Below are 22824 nucleotides of genomic sequence, written 5' to 3' on the forward strand. Positions count from 1 at the left end.
TAATTGAAATTCATTCCAGGTGACTACCTCATGATGCTCGTTGAGAGAATGTCAAGAGTGTGCAAAGCTCTCATCAAGGCAAAGGGTGGCTACTTTGAAGAATCTCAAATATAATATATTGTTTTACACTGTTTGGTTACTACATGATTCCATATGTGTTATTTTATAGTTTGATGTAGTAAATAGTAAAAATAAAGAAAAACCCTGGAATGAGTAGGTGTGTCCAAACTTTTGACTGGTACTGTATATCTTTAAAAAAATATATATATTTCTTTATTATTTTCCCCTAACCTTACAACTCTCCCATAATTGGAGAAAACTAATGGACGACAACACATAGGTTTCTACTTCCAGCTTATACGTACTTTATACACTTTACAGACACAATATATTTTACAATAATTATCTTTTGTTTGTTTTTCTTCATCTACCCTCAACCCCTCCGATCTATCTCTGAAGACCATCCAGTTAGATTTTTATTTGCCATATATTTTTAATTGTGCTGTTTCACAAAAGATCTGAACCTATGTACATTTTATGGACACAGTATATTTTACAATAGTTATCGAGGAGTTGTGTTTTCTTTTGGGGATTGGTTCACCATACTTACTTTCCAACATGTTTGAGTGTTGATTATATTGGTAATATTGGTCGACACATTTCTCTAGACTTACAATTTGTTTAGTGTTATTCAGATGGAAGGTTATTGCACACGAGTAGGTGGATTGAAGTGTTAATATTTAGGCAAATTTACAAATATTGAATATTCCGTTTTTATCTTGAGACATTCTGCAGCAAAATGTTCAGTCCACCATAACTCCACTCTCTCTTTCTCACTCATAACACAACAACATTGTTTATTATTGTGTTATATTAAGTACATTAGAGAGAGAGATTATGTACGTGCATGTCATTCAAATATGTTATAATTGTGTACAATTCTTACCTCATTTTATAGTCAATGGCAGAGAAGATAGGCTACAGTATTGAGATAATAAACCTCAGAAACACTACCCACATCCTGTTATATCAAAGCTTTTCATTTAGCAGAAAGGAAAACTAAACTGATAAGTGCTTGCCATATACAGTGGGGAGAACAAGTATTTAATACACTGACAATTTTTTAGGTTTTCCTACTTACAAAGCATGTAGAGGTCTGTAATTTTTATCACAGTTACACTTTAACTGTGAGAGACGGAATCTAAAACAAAATCCAGAAAATGACATTGTATGATTTTTAAGTAATTAATTTGCTTTTTATTGCATGACATAAGTATTTGACACATCAGAAAAGCAGAACTTAATATTTGGTACAGAAACCTTTGTTTGCAATTACAGAGATCATACGTTTCCTGTAGTTCTTGACCAGGTTTGCACACACTGCAGCAGGGATTTTGGCCCACTCCTCCATACAGACCTTCCCCAGATTCTTCAGGTTTCAGAGCTATTGCTGGGTAATACGGACTTTCAGCTCCCTCCAAAGATTTTCTATTGGGTTCAGGTCTGGAGACTGGCTAGGCCACTCCAGGACCTTGAGATGCTTCTTACGGAGCCACTCCTTAGTTGCCCTGGCTGTGTGTTATGGGTTGCTGTCATACTGGAAGACCCAGCCACGACCCATCTTCAATGCTCTTACTGAGGGAAGGAGGATGTTGGCCAAGATCTCGCGATACATGGCCCCATCCATCCTCCACTCAATACGGTGCAGTCATCCTGTCCCCTTTACAGAAAAGCATCCCCAAAGATGGATGTTTTCACCTCCATGCTTCCCGGTTGGGATGGTGTCCTTGGGGTTGTACTCATCCTTCTTCTTCCTCCAAACACGGCAAGTGTAGTTTAGACCAAAAAGCTTTATTTTGTCTCATCAGACCACATGACATTCTCCCATTCCTCCTCTGGGTCATCCAGATGGTCATTGGCAAACTTCAGACAGGCCTGGACACAAAACAAGGGCGGGACAACCTACTATATATAAGGACGCTAATTAAACTAAAATACACACAGGTGAAACTAATAAGACAAAACCAACAGACAAACGAAAAAGGGATCGGTAGTGGCTAGTAGGACGGTGACGACGACCGCCGAGCACCACCCGAACAGGCAGGGGAGCCAACTTCGGCGGAAGTCGTGACAGACATAAAGGTTTTCTGTGATTGTATTGACCAGGTCCTGAACTCAGTAAGGGAATTTCCAATGCTGTAGGCTAACTTAAAAGACGTATATATTATGCTGATATTTTGTATCTTTTGTGATATATTGAGTATTTTGGGGTGTCTTATGCCTAGAATTAACCAAGGAGGTTGTGGGGTTAATTTGGTTCCTATTCTGAAAGTTTGATAAATTGTGCATAATGACATGTATATTTAATTGTGCAAAAAATGTAGTTAGGGTGTCAGACTCATATACTGTATTTCAATGCAAATTCAGGGGCACTTTGGAGCACTCTCTGGCACTGGCCAGGATGAGGAGCCATCTACCTCCTCAGCCACACAGGCCTATTCAGAAATGATCTTGGCGCCTCAGGATGATGAGCCACCACCTCCTCAGCCACACAGGCCTCTTCACAAATGTTGTCTGAGCCGGAGGATGAGGATGAAGACCCATTTACTTCCACTTCTCACCAGCAGGATTCTTCAGGTGTGTTTGTGTACATGTGCACATTTGTGTGGGGACACGCACATGTGTTTTTGTGTGCATCCCTGCATAACATAAACAAAATAAATAATTTCCCTTTTTGCAAAGTTTTAAGTTTCCATATTGTAGGTAACAATGATGATGTTATTATTACTGGGTATGTATGTGGGATGTTCCACCACTATAAATGCTGTGAATAACGTGTGTAATCTTATGCCCATGTGCTCTCTGTTAGAAATGCCTGTAGCAGCATCCTCACCAAATCCTGCTGCTGAGGATGAACCACTGTCTACAGACCCTGCTGACTGGCCTGAAGTTCTGACTGACAGAATCCGGACACAACTAGTTTGCAGAGGACCAAGTGAGGTACCACCTAACTTTGTTTTCCCACGGAATGAGAGGGATGTAAGAAGAAAGACCTTGAAGTTGGTTGGTGTATTCTGAAAGAAACAACAGCTTCTTCTGCTTCTGCTGCAAACTCTTTTCTAAGAAGAAAATGTATTAAGCAAACCCAGGACTGACAGACTGGAAACATGCAAGTTCTTTGCTGACTTCACACGACACCAGTCCAGAACACCGAAACTGCATGAAAACATGGAAAGAACTGGCAATAAGCAGCAAAAAAAGGGAAACAATTGATAAGCATGAGATGGCACTCATAGAGGCTGAGAGGATAAGATGGAGAGAGGTGTTACTTGCAAGTATATATTCGTATTAGAAAATACAAAATAAAAGTATTCTAAATAAACTCTTACAAAATAGGCTACATGAAATCTAGTTCGGGCCAGTGAAATACAAATGACAAAATAGGTATGGAAAATATTGAAATATCAAATACATGTAACATAAATACTACCTGTTGTTGACACTAGTGACCTGCACTGTAAATCTGCAACAGTTTACTAACCACTGTGCTTCCAGTAATGCACTGTAAATTCTAGAAATACAGCATGGTACTCGAGTAAGGTGTTCCAGTTATATGTTATACATTTTTGTTACAGTAAAGGTCCTGTAAATCTACAGTAATTTACTGGCTTCTGTGCTGCAAGAAATGTACTGTACATTTACAGTAATATACTGGCTACTGAGTGGCTGAAATGTTTTAGAGTGTAGGCATCCACATCATTCATGTTCCCTGAGTGATAGTGAACCCATGCAAAGTTAGCATAGGTCACCAGTAACTCTGTATCATCCTGTCTATTCTTCAATGCACTCTCAGCCTTGTGGAGATACTCAAGAGCACTAACATTGTTTTCCTCCAGGTGGCTCAGAAAGGCTAGTAAGTTGAAATATGTGGCATGGTTCGAAGTGCAGATCTTCCTGATGCGATACAGGAGTTTTTCAGGAAGGCTGTCCAGTTCCTTAATGTCAGCCTTCCTTATGCCCCAAGTGAAGTGACACTCAAGTGCTTTCAGCTTGACTTACATATCTACCTTGAAAAATACAATTATTACCATCCAGCATTTGAACTGTTGTTGGCACTTCCTCCTCCCAAGGTGTCGGACCATAAAGCAGAGTGTCACATAATCCCATTTGATCCCAAGGTAGTCAGGTCAATCAACACCCTCTCCCCTGAGTCCTGACAGGCACTATCTACCTCCTCTCTAGGCTTTCACATACTTACACTAATGCCTAGCTCCCTCTACTGCCCCAGCATTCATATTGCACTAGCAATATCAAAGTTGCTGTGTGTTTATTACTGTTTCATGTCAAGTCGATCATACAAATAAAAGGTATTATTAGCAGTACTAAATTACAAAAGCGGTATAGGCTAAATAAATCATGATTTTAAGGAGAAATATCACAGGTGATGCCAAAGTGTGCCTTCAGTTAATTGATGAAATACAATTCAAATGTAACATATATATTTATATCGCATCAAGAGATCCTGTTTGTATTTCAGAGTCAAATTCTTAATCCAATACCTCATCTTGTTGAAGAGAGCCAGTTGTTTTCTTATGTTGCCCACACTGAAGGAAAAGCAGCCAACATGTGCTCACCATATGTGGGAACTCCTTCAAGACTGTTGGAAAAGCATTCCAGGTGAAGCTGGTTGAGAGAATGCCAAGAGTGTGCAAAGATGTCATCAAGGTATAGGATGGCTACTTTGAAGAATCTCAAATGTAAAATATATTTTGATTTGTTTAACACGTTTTTGGTTACTACATGATTCCATATGTGTTATTTCATAGTTTTGATGTCTTTACTATTATTCTACAATGTAGAAAATAGTAAAAATAAAGAAATGAGTAGGTGTGTCCAAACTTTTGACTGGTACTGTATATATATTTTTGTGCTAAACAGGTGGGGGTCAAAACTGCCCCACCTGCCCTGAATTATGGGTCGCCACCGGTCCTGTAGTTTATTTATGATCATGTTTTCATTATAGGCCTATTGTTTGCACGCAGCCTATGGCCTTTTATGCCCAGCAATAACTGACCCTTGGAGATTTAAATATTATGAATTCAATTGAATTGAACCCACGCATTAAATCAGATCAAATGTAATTTGTCACATATGCCGAATACAGGTGTACAGTGAAATCACCTTACAGTGAAATATGTTTAGTCCCAGGGTTCTTAGCTTAGTGATGAGCTTTGAGGGCAATATTATGTTGAACTGTTGAGCTGTAGTCAATGAACAGCAATCTGATGTAGGTGTTCCTTTTGTCCAGGTGGGTAAGGGGAGTGTGGAGTGCAATAGAGATTGCATCATCTGTGGTTCTATTGGAGGCAGAGTGGGTTGAAAATGTCCGAAGTGAGCCCACGACCAGGCCTTCGCCACACCCCTAAACACACATGGGTCAAAACAACAATAATGACTCTTCCTCTAGCTTCAATATATTTACTCCTATAGTCTCTCTCTCTCTCTCTCTCACACACGCACACACACACACACACACACACACACACACACACACACACACACACACACACACACACACACACACACACACACACACACACACACACACACACACACACACACACACACACACACACACACACACACTCACCCGAAGCCCAGCTGTTGACAGACCATCTCTGCATCCCTGTCGTCCCATTGGTCATCGCAGACAGACCCCCACCTACCACTGTGGAACACCTCAACACGCCCCTCAAAGTATTCTTCTACTCCAACCAATCATAGAGGAAGACCACTGCCTGGGGGAGGATACAACAGCACAATATGGATGCTGAGTAGGGGCACAGGGTACGCACTGTGTTTCCTTCTCTCTAGCTTCCTACTGACCTTCTGGTGGAGCACACACAACTCCCGCCTCATTTCCATGGCTACAGTCCCCGGTAACAAATGTCCTGCTCTGGCATTGGCTGACGGAGCTCTCATCACCACGGCAACTCAGCCGCTCGTAATGGAAGAGGCCGGAGCCCGAGCCGAACCTGGACTGCTCCAAAGCAGTGCCGATCTCACTGAGGAGACACACACACACACACACACAAACACAAACACACACACACAGTCTTACAGTTGAAACGGAAATGCTGCGATGCTACAATGCCGATCTCAATGAGGAGGCACACACACACAAACATACACACTCCTACAACTCTCTTACCCCAACCCCAGCTGTCTGCAGATCACACTGGCATCTATGTCTGTCCAATGACAGTCACACACCGCCTCCACTGACCATTCAGGTACACCTCCACACGTCCACTTCTTGACGATGTCCCGCCCACCAGCCGAGCTGCACCTAAGAGAGGGTGAGAAGGACAGGTACATCAGCCAATCAATTGTCTGGAAAAAATACAGAGCAGATACTCTCTACAGCAAGGGAGGCTGATGGGAGGAGCTATAGGAGGACGGGCTCAGTGGAATCACTACACGGCCTCCCTGGCAGTCGCAGTAGGCCCGGCATATAATACTGGATTTGCTTAGTATATTATCTCTATGTATACATAAAGTATTTTTGCTATAAACCTACCCTGGTGGCAGTCGCAGTAGGCCCATCTGATGGCCCCTGAGGTCTGTCTGAAGAAGCGCACCAGGGGTTGGACTCTCTGAGACACAGAGCCATTACAGAAACCCAGCTCTGTAAAAAGAGAGAGAGAGAGAGAGAGAGAGAGAGAGAGATGAGACAAGAAAGAGAGAGGATACTGTCATGACTATGACTCCCTCTGAACAAGAGAGCCAAATGGGATGGGAGGTTTATAGCAAGAGAGGAGATATGGAGAGGAGATAAGGAGAAAAGCATAGGAGGAGAGTCAGCGCATGCTCGGAGTACACGTCTTGGTAATCAGTCTGGCCCTGCGGCCTTGCAAATGTTGACCTGTTTAAAGGTCTTACTCACATCGGCTAAGGAGAGCATGATCACACAGTCGTCCGGAACAGCTGATGCTCTCATGCATGCTTCAGTGTTGCTTGCCTCGAAGCAAGCATAGAAGTAATTTAGCTTGTCTGGTAGGCTCGTGTCACTGGGCAGCTTGCGGCTGTGCTTTCATATTCAATGCCATTGGAATATGTTACGGGATTCTTCTGGTCTGTGCTAGCAAAACAGTTCTGTAGTTTAGCATCTGCGTCATCTGACCACTTCTTCATTGACCGAGTCACTGGTGCTTCCTGCTTTAGTTTTTGCCTGTACACAGGAATCAGGAGGACGGAATTATGGTCAGATTTGCCAAATGGAGGGCGAGGGAGAGCTTTGTACTTCTCTGTGTGTGGAGTAAAGGTGGTCTAGAGTTACTGTGTTATACCATGTCAATTCGAGAAATTACTAGTATAACAGAAATTACACAAATTTCAGCAGGAAGCAGGAATGTCAAAGATGCTGTTTTGTCTATAAGATCCTGTCTCTTATGCTTCTTACCTCATCTTTACTGTTGAAGGCAGCGAGTAGTGTGTTGGCCTGACAATTGATACACAGCCGAAACCTACCCACTCCTTGGCATAGAATCTGAAACTTCAAGTTTCCATTCTGCCCAAAACTTTACAACCAATTTTATAACGTGAGTACACAACAGTCCCCTCAACAACTGGATGGAGTTGCAGAATATAAGATGATTCAACTTGACCACTTGGCGGTGTAGTGTACTAGATAAAGAGGAAAAGGAAAGATGTAAGATGAGGGAGAGAGCAGATGCTCTTTAGGCAAATGTCCAGCCAAAACAGAACAGAGAAAACAGTAGTATTCTACTATTCTACCGAATTACAGAGTTATGCAAGAGGCATTAATTTATTATTCATCATTTGAGAAATTCTCAAAGAAGTTGCATTGCTTCATATGCACAAAGTAGGGAAGTTCTTCAGCCAGTATTTCCCCAAAACATTTGTCAGACTTGTGACTGTCTACAAACAGTTGAATGCCCTCATTGCTCATTTACATACTGTATAATCGAATAAAACACATTTCTAGTTATAAATGGATTTATTTGAATGATTATATTGATATTTTGTCAATTTACTAGCCAGTTACCACCCAGTACTCTACCCTGCACCTTATTGACTGCTGCCCTACAATGAATACTGGTCACTTTAATAATGTTTACCAACCGTTTTACCCACTTCATATGTATATCATGTATTCTAGTCAAGGCTCATCCTATATAACTACTGCTGTACACATATTTTCTATTCATATACTGTCCATACACACCATTATTTATATATATATTTTTTATATATATATATATATATATATATATATATATATATATATATATATATATATATATTCCGGACTCTGTCATTGCTCATTCTAATATTTCTTAATTGCCTTTTATTTTGGGGATTTGTCTGTATTGTTTTGTACTGTTAGGTATTACTGCACTGCTGGAGCTAGAAACACAAGCATTTCGCTACATCTGCGATTACATCTGCAAATCGGTGTACGCAACCAATAAACGTTAATTTGATTTCCAATACAAGCCCTCAGAACAATCTTACTCAGAGTCAGATAACTGGGCTAAGTTAAAAGGCCCCAGAATGTTCAGGAAGTCCTTATAAGGAACATCTGGGGGTGGATACTTTTCATACCAAACACATAAAAGGGGAGAGACAGCTTTGGCAGGAACCTGTTTGAACAATACTTTTCCAGCTCATGCACACACAAGCCTGGACACAATGCTTCTACAGAGCCTATGGGATCTCATATTGGGGTATAATGCTTGGCTTATGTCGCCTTTCTTCCCTGTGCTTTTCTCACTCAGTGTCTACCTCTCCTTCTGCCTGCCCTTTGTGGTGCTGGACCTCCTCTCCCCCAGGCTGGCCTGGATCAGGACCTTTAAGATCCAGCAGAAGAGCCATGTCTCCTGGACTATGATGTGGAGCTGCCTGGCTCACTCCCTCTACAACCATGTGGTGTTCCTCTTCCCTCTCACTGTGCTGCACTGGTACTGGAGACCAGCCAGCTTCATAGCCGAAGCCCCCGGGACGCTGCGTCTCATCTGGGACGTGGTCGCCTGCCTCCTGCTCTTCGACTTTCAGTCTTTCATCTGGCATATGCTGCACCACAAGGTGCCCTGGCTGTACCGGACATTCCACAAGGTGCACCACATGCACACAACAACCTTCGCCCTGACCACTGAGTACTCTGGGGCCTGGGAGACCCTGTCTCTGGGATTCTTCTCGTCGGTTAACCCTCTGCTGCTGGGCTGCCACCCCCTGACAGAGATGCTCTTCTATGTACTGAATATCTGGCTTTCTGTGGAGGACCACTGTGGCTATGACCTGCCCTGGTCCACGCATAGACTGGTGCCCTTTGGGCTCTACGGTGGAGCTCCGCACCATGACATGCACCACCTGAAGTTCAAATCCAACTACGCTCCGTACTTCACACACTGGGACAGGCTTTTTGGGACCTTGCGCAAGAGCTCTGACTGAATTTATGCACAGAAGAAGGTGCAAATGGACATGTTGAATATCTTTTATATTAAAAGAATGGGATACCGAGTGCAGGCACTTTGTGATGTATTGTATCATATGTCGATGTTATTTATCATAGTTAAGATAGAGCTGTTTTAATCTAAGTATTTATTTAACCGAATGTGTTATTTATTATAGCGGATTTTCTATGACTCTTGTATATGAAGGTTATCTCTAAAGATTCGTGCTATGGACTCTACGATTTACAAACAAATATTGTTGTATGTGGATCAATTAAAGGTCACATTTCAAAACTGAAAACATTAACCAGTTTAGACCTTTGATGCCAGTTAACTGAACTATCGGAATGAATTTGACTGGGATTGAATGACTGAAGACTATTGAAATGTTTGTGTTAACTTCTCAGTGCTACTGGGTGAGCATCACTGAACAAAATGTTCAGCTGTTTCAAGCTGTATGCATTATTAAAAAGGGATGAACCCCTCATTTTTGTTACAAAACAAGAAGCAATAAAACTAATATCAGAAATGGTCTCTGCGGCTTGCTGTCATTCATCTACATTATTCATAAGCCTTTTAGTTTCTGTCCTTGATTTATAGAGATGACAGTCTCAGATGTCATTAAGAACAAAGCTGCGTGAGAACAATCAACCAGAGGGTTTTATATGATACATACGTATTTGCAAGTTCAAGCACCTTCTCTTGCATTGCCATGCTGGAATGGCAGTTTAAACATTTCTTGACCAAAATGTTCCATATAGAACCCCCTTTAAAAAAAAAATCTGCAGCACCTATCTATTCACACCCCTTGACTTTTTACACATTTTGCTGTGTTACAGCTTGAAATTAAAACGGATTAAAAAAAATCATAATAATTGTCACTGTCCTACACACATTACCCCATAATGTCAAAGTGAACTTGTGTTTTTCTATTTCTTTTTTTAATAAAAACATAAAAAGCTTAAATGTCTTGAGTCGTTAAGTATTCAACCCCTTTGTTGTAGCAAGCCTAAACAAGTTCAGGGGGACAAATGTGCTTAACAAGTCACATAATAAGTTGCATGGACTCTGGGTGCAATATTAGTGTTTCCAAGATGTTTGAATGACTATCTCTCATCTCTGTACCCCACACATACAATTCAAATATCTGTAAGGTCCCTCAGTCGAGCAGTGCATTTCAACCACAGATTCAACCACAGAGACCAGGGAGGTTTTCCAATGCCGTGTAAAGAAGAGTAGCTATTGGTAGATGGGTAAAATGTTGAATATCCCGTTGAGCATGGTGAAGTAATTAATTACACTTTGGATGGTGTATCAATACACCCAGTCACTACAAAGATACAGGCATCCTTCCTAATTGAATTGCCGGAGAGGAAGGAAACCGCTCTGGGATTTCACCATGTGGCCAATGGTGACTTTAAAACAGTTACAGAGTTTAATGGCTGTGATTGGAGAAAACTGAGGATGGATCCACAACATTATAGTTACTTCACAATACTAACCTAAAAGGACAGAGTGAAAAGAAGGAAGCCTGTGCAGAATCAAAATATTCCAGAACAAGAAAATGTGGAAAAGCAATTCACATTTTGCCATGAATACAAAGAGTTATGTCTAGGATAAATCCAATAAAACACACTATTGAGTATCACTCTCCATATTTTCAAGCATAGTGGTGGCTTCATCATGTTATGGGCATGTGTCATGTAAATGAGATATTATTTCAATATATTTGCAAACATTTCTAAAAACATGTTTCACTTTGTCATGATTAAGATGGGTAAGATAATAAAAAAATCATCCATTTTGAATTCAGGCTGTAACACAACAAAATGTGGAATAAGTTTAGAGGTATTTTACAGATCTTAAAATGTATGAGTACTCTGAATGTACATAAACATAATTTGTACTCTCTTAGAAAGAAATGTTCGGAAAAGGATTCTTTGCGTAGGGAGAAGGGTCTACCCAAAAACTTTTTGATCTGAATAATCCTTTTTGGAAGAAAGGGTTCTTTGTAAAGCAAATGGTTCTACCTAGAACCTTTAACATCCTAAGAACTGTTTTTGGAAGAAAGGGTTATTTGATGAATCTTTGGAAGGTAAAAAGGGTTCTTTGGAAGACAAGAACGGTTATTTCCCAGTATGCTCTATTGCAAGGTGATTTTCAGATTTTTGTGTGTTTTAATATCTGTGTTTTGCATGTACATTGATTTGTTGATTAATTATATGCTACACAAAGATAAATAGCATACATGTTTCTAAACTAATCCAATCTGTTAGTACTTTGACTAATTGAACACCTTACTGAGATGGTTGTTGCAGCTTAGATGATTGAGGTAGTCTCAGTATTCAATCTTCCCTACCCTAGCAGTCATTCTGAAAGAAGGTGATTAGAATTTACACTTTTTGGATCACATTGCAAACCAGCTTAATGTGACTTGTAAACCAGAAGTTTCCCAACACTACTACGTTAGGATATAACTAGGCCCTGAAAGAAAGGCATTATGATATATACTTCTTAATTGCATTTTAAAGGACATTAAAGCTGGTGGAACTGTTCATTGAGGCTTCTAGGAAGAACCCTCCAAAAATAAAAGGGTTCTCGGTAGAACCCTTCATAGAGGGCTCTAGGAAGAACCTTTAGATAATAAAATGGTTTTGGGTAGAACCCTTCATAGAGGGCTCTAGGAAGAAGCTTTAGATAATAAAATGGTTTTGGGCAGAACTCTACATAGAGAGTTCTAGGTAGAACCATATGCAGGGGTTTCTTTGAAGAACCCTACATCGTGTTCTAGGTAGAACCACCTGCAAAGGGTTCTACCTAGCACCTTTTTTTCTGGCAATCAAATTTAGATTCTACTAGTGGTTCATTGGAGCTTTTATAAGTCTGATGACTCATGAATCCTGTTCTGCAAGTGGAAAGTTTATTCTTACCAATGTCTCAATGCATTGGAAAGTCCCTCTCTCTGGGGACCCAAGCCATGTGCTATTCTGTCCATCATGATCAGGTGATATCATTGTGAGCGATAGAGGTTGATACACATTGCTACATCCAGGAGTTGTTCGTCCGCCATGTGACCTGACCAGGAAACAGGAATGTATACAGTAGCACATACTCATTTTATTGTTTCTAACAAACAGTTTACTTTCTTACTTTGTATGGACAATAGAATCCATGTTAATTAGGCCCTTTCCAATGTTACTGGAATCAGATGAAAGAGCCAAAAGCGCCTGTTGACACGGATGCAGACATTTCCTGACCTCTCCTCATGAGGGGAAATACAGAATGAAGTCCTCTACTTACAAAGATGCTGTAATCAACCTTTTCACCCTCTGAATATCAAAATATGTATGAAGTCGCCGATGCCTCATGTAAAAAGGGAAAGGACTGAGATTGACAATGGGGAATTTCCCATAAATAATTGAAGATTTGCTGGCCTATGCAAACACATTATAATATTGTATGATTATATCTTTGTGAATGTACAGATGTAGGATCTTAATTTGAACACTATTTTTTGTTGATGGGAATTTTCCTGCATAGCAGGAAATGCAAACTTGTAGTGAATTCAATGTTTAAAGAGATTTCTAAAATGTGCAATTTCAGACTTGATTTGCCCTAATGAAAAATGTATTAACCCCTACAAAAAATGTCCATGAATTATAATCCACATAATAATTCACATTTCCTGTTGCTGCAGGATTATTTTCCTGCTGTAGCAAACTGCCTCAAATTAAGATCCTACATCTGTAAGATTTGCTGTGAATGTTATTTTAGCCTTTAGAGCAGTGTTTTCCAGATAGTGGTTTACGGTCACCACAGATCCATGGGTTGTGATCAAATCTGTGATGTGGTCAAGTCTGGATTGTATTTATAGGAGGCAATGACCACTGGGCAAAAACTGGTTGAATTAATGTTGTTTCCACGTCATTTCAACCAACAATATCAATGTGATGATGTTGAATCAACGTGGAAAACTGATTGGATTTGCAAAAACGTTTAACCTAAATTTAATGACATGGTGACATTTTTGGTTGATTTTACATTGAATTCAGGTTGGTTGACAACTCAACCAAGTATAAATTAAAACTTGACCTTGAACTCAGTGATTGAACAAAGCCCGCTGAGTCAAGGGTGGACTTAAGGCGGGGAACCACTATTTGGAGTGATATCACCCATACTGAGAAGAGTAATCTTCCAAATCTACTAATCCCTGTTGCGGAAGGTAGAATAGTGTTTGAGAGTGTTCGGCCAGTAACCCAAAGGTTGCTGGTTCAAATCCCTGAAATAACTAGGTAAAAAATCTGCTGATTTCCCCTTGAACAACACACTTAACCCTGATTGCGCTGGATAAGAATGTCTGCTAAATGACAATAAGATAATGTACTTTTACAAACAAGTGTCATGGTCCTCTGTCTATTCCCAAACCAAATTTGAACCAAATTCCTATGTGGATATTACCCTGGGGATGATGGTGTTTAGACTCTGCTATGAGGGTGCAGGCAAAAACAATATTTTCATGGAGGTTCTTTCCATCAGGCTATGTGTGAATACCTACTCCTGTGAGTCGTATCCTACAGTACTTTACCAACCGTGTTGCTCAATGTCACTTCCTGTTCAGCTTCTATCTCAAGGCCATCAGACTGTTAAACAGCCACCACTAACATTGAGTGGCTGCTGCCAACACACTGACACTGACTCAACTCCAGCCACTTTAATAATGGGAATTGATGGGAAATGATGTAAAATATATCACTAGCCACTTTAAACAATGCTACCTAATATAATGTTACATACCCTACATTATTCATCTCATATGCATACGTATATACTGTACTCTATATCATCTACTGCATCCTTATGTAATACATGTATCACTAGCCACTTTAACTATGCCACTTTGTTTACATACTCATCTCATATGTATATACTGTACTCGATACCATCTACTGTATCTTGCCTATACTGCTCTGTACCATCACTCATTCATATATCTTTATGTACATATTCTTTATCCCCTTACACTGTGTATAAGACAGTAGTTTTGGAATGGTTAGTTAGATTACTTGTTGGTTATTACAGCATTGTCGGAACTAGAAGCACAAGCATTTTGCTACACTCGCATTAATATCTGCTAACCATGTGTATGTGACAAATAAAATTGGATTTGATTTGATTTGATTTGTTCTCATCAATGATCTTCTACTACTGTACATCTCGCAGTTGAAACCTGATAGTGTACCTCTGGCCCCTCAGCTTTGAGGTGTTCTGGTGTTTATTTGACTCCTATTTTGATGGATGTTCCACCAACCATGTCAATGTTTAGCGCTTCACTTTAAGATGTCGCTGATATCTATCTATCTATCTATCTATCTATCTATCTATCTATCTATCTATCTATCTATCTATCTAAAACAAATAATTATTCAGAGTGATGAGAGGGCTGAAACCTCTGAATTAACACATCAAATCAATCAAACTTTATTTGTCACATGCACCGAAGAGATGCACCGAACAGATGTGTACCGTACCGTGAAATGCTTACTTACAAGCCCTTAACCAACAGTGCAGTTCAAAAAGGAGTTAAGAAAACATTGACCAAATAAACTAAAATAAAAAAATATAAAAAGTAACACAATAAAATAACAATAACGAGGCTATATACAGGGAGTACCAGTACCAAGTCAATGTGTGGGGTACAGGTTAGTCCGGGTAATTTAAAAAATGTCCTTGTTTTTGAAAGAAAAGCCATTTTCTTGTCTATTAAAATAACATCAAATTGATCAGAAAATGACTATTGTAGCTGGAAACGGCTGATTTTTTATGGAATATCTACATAGGTGTACAGAGGCCCATTATCAGCAACCATCACTCCTGTGTTCCAATGGCACATTGTGTTAGCTAATCCAAGTTTATCATTTTAAAAGGCTAATTGATTATTAGAAAGCCTTTTGCAATTATGTTAGCACAGCTGAAAATTGTTGTTGGCTATTCCATGCGAGAAATTGCCAAGAAACTGAAGATCTCGTACAACGCTGTGTACTACTCCCTTCACAGAACAGTGCAAACTGGCCCTAACCAGAATAGAAAGAGGATTGGGAGGCCCTGGTGTACAACTGAGCAAGAGGACAACATGAAAGCCAAAGTTTATTTTGGAATATTGTGAAAGCCTCAGTGGCAGATTTAGGTATAGGTGACATGGGGTGGCAGGTAGCCTAATGGTTAGCGTGTTGGACTAGTATTCTAAAGGTTGGAAGATTGAAACCCTGAGCTGACAAGGTAAAAATCTGTTGTTCTACCCCTGAACAAGGCAGTTAACCAACTGTTCCTAGGCCGTCATTGAAAATAAGAATTTGTTCTTAACTGGCGTGCCTAGTTAAATTAAGGTAAAATAAAAATGGGTCCCTGCACAATTTTGGGTGGAATGGTGACATTTACACAATTGGTTTTCTATTGCTCATTTGCACAGCATGTCAATGATATCATGTCACCGTGTGGGAATGTGGGTAAATTAACCTTGTCGGAGTGGGCGCCCTGATTCTAGTTTGTGAGCTAGGCAGGCTACTGCCTGGGAAGGTCTCCCACTCAGAAGTACGAGATGGGGAGGGGGGCAGGTGTAGGTTGACCTCAGGTCTCCCCACTGGAAGCCCGAGGTAGGAGGAGTGGGGGAATCTATCAAATAGTGCACCTCTAGCTTTGTACAATACTACTGCAATTAGTGAAATAAGTCACACTACGTAATCCTAACAAATAAACCAATTCATTCATAATACTGTGAATATATAGTTTCACAGACAGTATTGTTGTATTTTTTTCTGGTTTGTGCGAAATCGTTAAGAATAATATAAAACCAGTCTGCACACCACCAAGGTGAATTGGTTTAGTCTTGACTCTTGGTTGACTGTGTTGGGGGATGGGTAATGAGTTGATACTCGAGTGCCAAATCAACACACATTTGTTTCTATTTGTCTTTTTGATGACTCTTCTTTTTGTATATACTTTTAGATTTATAAAGTTTTAAATGTTATGATTATTTATTGGTGTTGTTCCAAATGTCTGAATAAAAATGACACTTAGTGCAGAATGGAAAGCCTGATTGCGTTAATATTGACCACAAGTCAAAAGATGTCTGAAGTTGACTGCTTTCCTGTTTTCAATTGTCTTACTCAGTCTCTTCCCATACACAAGTGGCCACTGGCCAATCCCAGACTCATTTGTCTACTTTTACCATGAGACCGCAAACGTCAACACATGTTTGAATAAGGAATTCTAGATTTTCCCCTCATTTCCCCTCAATTCTGAATACAAATATACTGAATTGTATATCTTGGAATGAGATCTTCAAGCAAACGCTTAGATTGGACACAGATGGTGATATAGACATTTGCCATTGTTTTGGTATTGTTTCATCTTAAAAAAATAAAACTGATGCTTGTCTTCCAGACATCCATAGTGATGTAACATCTTCTGGAACGTACAGGAACACTGTGTAATCTCCTGGAACGTACAGGAACACTGTGTAATCTCCTGGAACGTACAGGAACACTGTGTAATATCCTGGAATTTACAGGAACACTGTGTAATATCCTGGAATTTACAGGAACACTGTGTAATATCCTGGAATTTACAGGAACACTGTGTAATATCCTGGAATTTACAGGAACACTGTGTAATATCCTGGAATTTACAGGAACACTGTGTAATCTCCTAGAATTTACAGGAACACTGTGTAATATCCTGGAATTTACAGGAACACTGTGTAATCTCCTAGAATTTACAGGGACACTGTGTAATCTCCTAGAATTTACAGGGACACTGTGTAATCTCCTAGAATTTACAGGGACACTGTGTAATCTCCTAGAATTTACAGGGACACTGTGTAATCTCCTAGAATTTACAGGGACACTGTGTAATCTCCTGGAATTTACAGGGACACTGTGTATTATCCTGGAATTTACAGGAACACTGTGTAATCTCCTAGAATTTACAGGAACACTGTGTAATCTCCTACAATTTACAGGAACACTGTGTCATGAGAAAAGCTCAGAAACTCATTAAATGGGAAAAGTTTATGTCAACAAAAGTTTGTAGATTAGACATGTTGCCAATAGTAGCAGTCAAACAATTAACACAAACGCACATCTTAGAAGACCATTTTTGTTGGAGGAAAGTGTAGTTAATTATCTCCACTGTGGTGAAATGTAACATCTTCCATCTACTGTCAGTGATGGTGATGAGAAATAACTTTTTAAAAATTGTTAATCAGACAGTAGACTAATTGCACACACAAACATTTTTTTGTGTGCTCTGTTTTGTAGGTTGGGTTCTGACATTTTATTTTTCCTTTATTTAACTAGGCAAGTCAGTTAAAAACACATTCTTTTTTCAATGATGGCCTAGGAACAGTGGGTTAACTGCCTGTTCAGGGGCAGAATGACAGGTGTGTACCATGTCACCTCGGGGATATGAACTTGCAACCTTTCAGTTATTAGTCCAACGCTCTAACCACTAGGCTACCCTGCTGCCACATGGTCCGGTCCTGTGTTGCATTTCTAGTTTTCCATTCATCTCATAATGGAAATAATGTTGTATTGCACCGTCAGTGTGAAGGTCCACAAACGTGACAAAGCAGAATACTGTAATTGTCATATAGTAATGAAGCCATCTCTGGGGGTTGATAAGTAAAACCCTTGTCTTGTATGGTCAAGAGGTTATCATGGTACAGTAATACATTGGCAAAGAGGAAATTGATGGCCATTTTGAATGATTAATGACATTTTGTTACATGTTGCATAAGTAAAGCCAGGTGATTGTGAAGCATGTCAGAGAAATGGTGGGTTGATTTTGACTTCCCTTTTTTGTAGCACATTTTCTCCTGTATTTTCCCTTCAGCAATGAAAACACACATTAAATACTAGTTTTGACAATATTCTAGAAAATGAATCATCTAAATCTTACTTTTTAAAAGTGATAGTATCAAATTCATGCAAGACCACAATGTTCCTTTGCCCATTGACCCAGAACAAATTGTAGGTGCATCATTTCACTTCAAAGTCGTGTTGCAATCAACCTCTCTTTTTCTTTTGCCCTGAGGCACTTCAAAAGGATAGCACTGATCATCGTGCCCAAACCTATTTCTCTGACGTCATGCCTTTGCAAAAACTCAATTTTACATGACGAGCTTGCCATTGAGCAATAACTCTTCCCTTAATCGTTGACATAAAAATCGTTCATTTCTAAAGGAAGGCTTCATGGACAAAAGACACAGAGAACATCCTGAGTAGAGAAAAAATGCAGTATTATATAAGCATGCAATTAAACAACGTGTGTCTAGTGTAAGTCATGTGTTTCAACTAGTTTTACATACAGATGCAAATAGCTGTGGGTGAATGTGCATAATGTGTTGGGTACTAGGTCAAAAGGTTTAAAAGGTCAAAAGGTTTAACCCTCTATGAAGGGTTCTACCAAGAACAATTTAATCATCTAAAGGTTCTTCCTAGAACCATCTATGAAGGGTTCTACCGAGAACCCTTTTATCTTTGGAAGGTTCTTCCTAGAACCCCTATCAACAGTTCAACCAGTCTAATTAGCCTTTAAAATGTAATTATTTAAGACAATACAGTACATATATCACAAGGCCTTTCTTTGAGGGTCTAGTTATACCTTAACACAGTGGCATTATATTATACTGATTTGTAACGTGATGTGTAATTCCTATTGGAATCCAGTTAGGATACCCAACAAGTCGACTTGTTACTCATCCACAGCATTCAGCATGACTGCCAGGATATAAAAGATTGAGACTACCTCAATCATCTAAACTGGAACAATGATCTCAGTAACTGGTGCAACAAATCCAAATAATAACAGATTGGATTCATTTAGAAAACTGTGTTATTTATCTTTGTGTAGCATAAAATGTATCAACCAATCAATGTACATGCAAAAACACAGATATTACAGTAAAACAGACAATTCCGAAAATCTCCCTGCAATAGTGCATGCTGGGAAATATTATATATGGTTCTATGTAGAACCCTTCTTGTCTTCCAAAGAATACTTCTTGCCTTCCAAAGAGTCATCAATGAACCATATCTTCCATAAACGGTTCTTAGGATGTTAGAGGTTCTAGGTAGAACCCTTTGCCTTACAATAGGGGTGTCAAACTCATTCCATGGGAGGCCCAGTGTCTGCTGGTTTTTGTTTTTTCCTTTCCAATAAGACTTAGACAGCCAGGCGAGGGGAGTTCTTTACTAATGATCTTAATTCATCAGTCAAGTACAAGGGAGGAGCAAAAACCCGCAGACAATCGGCCCTCTGCAGGGTGAGTCTGACATGTGCCTAACAAAGAACCCTTTTGGATTGTAGTTTGTGTGGGTTGGTGTGTCTTACGTCAATGGAAAGAGCTCTTTGTATTTCACATTTCACACAGAGAAGGGAATTGGTTCAGGTCTGAATTTGAAGACTAACATTATCTGGAAGCAGTTGATACTATACAATACAAAACAATGTCCTGTAAATGTTCCAGTATTTATAGTTCATCCATCCTGGGGTAACCAGAGACCAATAAGTACTCCTCAAGAAACCTTTAAAAGAAGAGAAAGAGGTATCGACTATTAAACACATTCCTAGAAAATGTTGTTTCACACGCAAACAAAAGTGAATTTATGCCCTAAACATTGAAACCTCTTCTATTAGTGTTTCTTGCAATATATTCTCAAGACTGTGAGATGCAAGGATGTCTATTTACAGTTGTAATCTCCAGTTCAAGTGTTCTGAGTTATCTTCCTGCAGACATTGGGAAAAGAGAAAAGACCCATAAGCCAGATGCTTGCCTTTTGAATTCTTAAATTCGACAAGAAAAGTTTGAGCACTGTGTGGTTTGTCTTCTCTAGTGATATATTACTGTAGCAGCGTAAATAGATGGGTTGGGGGGAGGCACACAATGCAAATAGTCCGGGTAGCCATTTGATTACCTGTTCAGGAGTCTTATAGCTTGGGGGTTAAAACTGTTGAGAAGCCTTTTTGTCCTAGTCTTGGCACTCCGGTACCGCTTGCCATGCGGTAGTAGAGAGAACAGTCTATGACTGGGGTGGCTGGGGTCTTTGCCAATTTTTAGGGCCTTCCTCTGACACCGCCTGGTGTAGAGGTCCTGGATGGCAGGCAGCTTAGCCCCAATTATGTACTGGGCCGTACAAACTACCCTCTGTAGTGCCTTGCGGTCAGAGGCTGAGCAATTGCCGTACCAGGCCATGTTGCAGCTGTAGAACCTTTTGAGGATCTCAGGACCCATAACAAATCTTTTTTGTTTCCCGAGGAGGAATAGGCTTTGTTGTGCCCTCTTCACGACTGTCTTGGTGTTTTTGGACCATTCTAGTTTGTTGTTGATGTGAACACCAAGGAACTTGAAGCTCTCAACCTGCTCCACTACAGCACCGTCAATGAGAATGGGGTCGTGCTCGGTCCTCCTTTTCCTGTAGTTCACAATCATCCTCTTAGTCTTGGTTATGTTGAGTAATAGGTTGTTATCCTGGCACCAACCGGCCAGGTCTCTGACCTCCTCCCTACAGGCTGTCTCGTCGTTGTCTGTGATCAGGCCTACCACTGTTGTGTCATCTGCAAACTTAATGATGGTGTTGGAGTCGTGCCTGGCCATGCAGTCATGGGTGAACAGGGAGTACAGGAGGGGACTGAGCACGTACCCCTGTTGAGCTCCAGTGTTGAGGAGCAGCGTGGCAGATGTGTTGCTACCTACCCTCACCAGCATCCCGGAGTCTCCTCTTCACTGTTGATGTTGAAACTGGTGTTTTGCAGGTACTATTTAATGATGCTGCCAGTTGAGGACTTGTGAGGCGTCTGTTTCTCAAACTAGACACTTTAATGTACTCTTGCTCAGTTGTGCACCGGGGCCTCCCAATCCTCTTTCTATTCTGGTTAGAGACAGTTTGCGCTATTCTGTGAAAGGAGTAGTACACAGCGTTGTACGAGATCTTCAGTTTCTTGGCAATTTCTTGTATGAAATAGCTTTCATTTCTCAGAACAAGAATAGACTGACGAGTTTCAGAAGAAAGCACTTTGTTTCTGGTCATTTTGAGCCTGTAATCGAACCCACAAATGCTGATGCTCCTAATACTCAACTAGTCTAAAGAAGGACCGTTTTATTGCTGCTTTAATCAGGATAACAGTTTCAGTTTTACTAACATAATTGCAAAATGGTTTTCTAATGATCAATTAGCCTTTTAAAATGATTAACTTGGATTAGCTAACACAACGTGCCATTAAAACACAGGAGTAATGGTTGCTGATAATGGGCCTCTGTACACTTATGTAAATATTCCATAAAAAAATCTGCCGTTTCCAGCTACAACAGTCATTTACAACATTAACAATATCTACACTGTATTACTGATCAATTGAATGTCATTTTAATGGACCAAAAATGTGCTTTCTTTCAAAAACAAGGACATTTCTAAGTGACCCCAAACTTTTGAACGGTAGTTTATATCTTTCCTCTTGTGCTGTAGATCATCATCTCTGTAACATGGTCAATGGAAAGTGCCTCATTAAGGGCAGTGTGTGGACAGATAGTAGGACAGAGTGTAGACAGATAGTAGGACAGGGTGTGGACAGAAAGTAGGACAGAGTGTGGACAGATAGTAGGACAGTGTGGACAGATAGTAGGACAGAGTGTGAACAGATAGTAGGACAGGGTGGAGACAGAAAGTAGGACAGGGTGTGGACAGATAGTAGGACAGGGTGTGGACAGATAGTAGGACAGGGTGTGGACAGATAGTAGGACAGAGTGTGGACAGATAGTAGGACAGGGTGTGGACAGATAGTAGGACAGAGTGTGGACAGATAGTAGGACAGGGTATGGACAGATAGTAGGACAGAGTGTGGACAGATAGTAGGACAGGGTGTGGACAGATAGTAGGACAGAGTGTGAACAGATAGTAGGACAGGGTGGAGACAGAAAGTAGGACAGGGTGTGGACAGATAGTAGGACAGAGTGTGGACAGATAATAGGACAGGGTGTGAACAGATAGTAGGACAGGGTGGAGACAGAAAGTAGGACAGGGTGTGGACAGATAGTAGGACAGAGTGTGGACAGATAGTAGGACAGGGTGTGGACAGATAGTAGGACAGAGTGTGGACAGATAATAGGACAGGGTGTAGACAGATAGTAGGACAGGGTGTGGACAGATAGTAGGACAGAGTGTGGACAGATAGTAGGACAGGGTGTGGACAGATAGTAGGACAGGGTGTGGACAGATAGTAGGACAGGGTGTGGACAGATAGTAGGACAGAGTGTGAACAGATAGTAGGACAGGGTGGAGACAGAAAGTAGGAC

General features: G+C 40.3%; 1 protein-coding gene and 1 long non-coding RNA gene across 2 annotated transcripts; one reads left to right on the top strand and one right to left on the bottom strand.

The window, feature by feature from the left end:
- Nucleotides 1-1270: 1270 nt before the first annotated feature.
- LOC118369316 (uncharacterized) lies at nt 1271-6322 on the bottom strand. Its single transcript, XR_004822561.2, has 4 exons — nt 6212-6322; nt 5887-6065; nt 5651-5798; nt 1271-5422 (listed from the first exon to the last, which is right to left on the bottom strand). It is a non-coding gene; the product is annotated as an uncharacterized LOC118369316 (long non-coding RNA).
- A 2354-nt stretch (nt 6323-8676) lies between these two features.
- On the top strand, nt 8677-10010 carry ch25h (cholesterol 25-hydroxylase). The gene has a single exon (XM_035752412.2). It carries the CDS (start codon nt 8716-8718, stop codon nt 9472-9474), a length of 759 nt encoding a protein of 252 aa, XP_035608305.1. The 5' UTR covers nt 8677-8715; the 3' UTR covers nt 9475-10010.
- Nucleotides 10011-22824: the final 12814 nt, after the last annotated feature.

The sequence above is a fragment of the Oncorhynchus keta genome, chromosome 3 (assembly GCF_023373465.1).
Source record: "Oncorhynchus keta strain PuntledgeMale-10-30-2019 chromosome 3, Oket_V2, whole genome shotgun sequence".
Taxonomy (NCBI): Eukaryota; Metazoa; Chordata; class Actinopteri; order Salmoniformes; family Salmonidae; genus Oncorhynchus; species Oncorhynchus keta.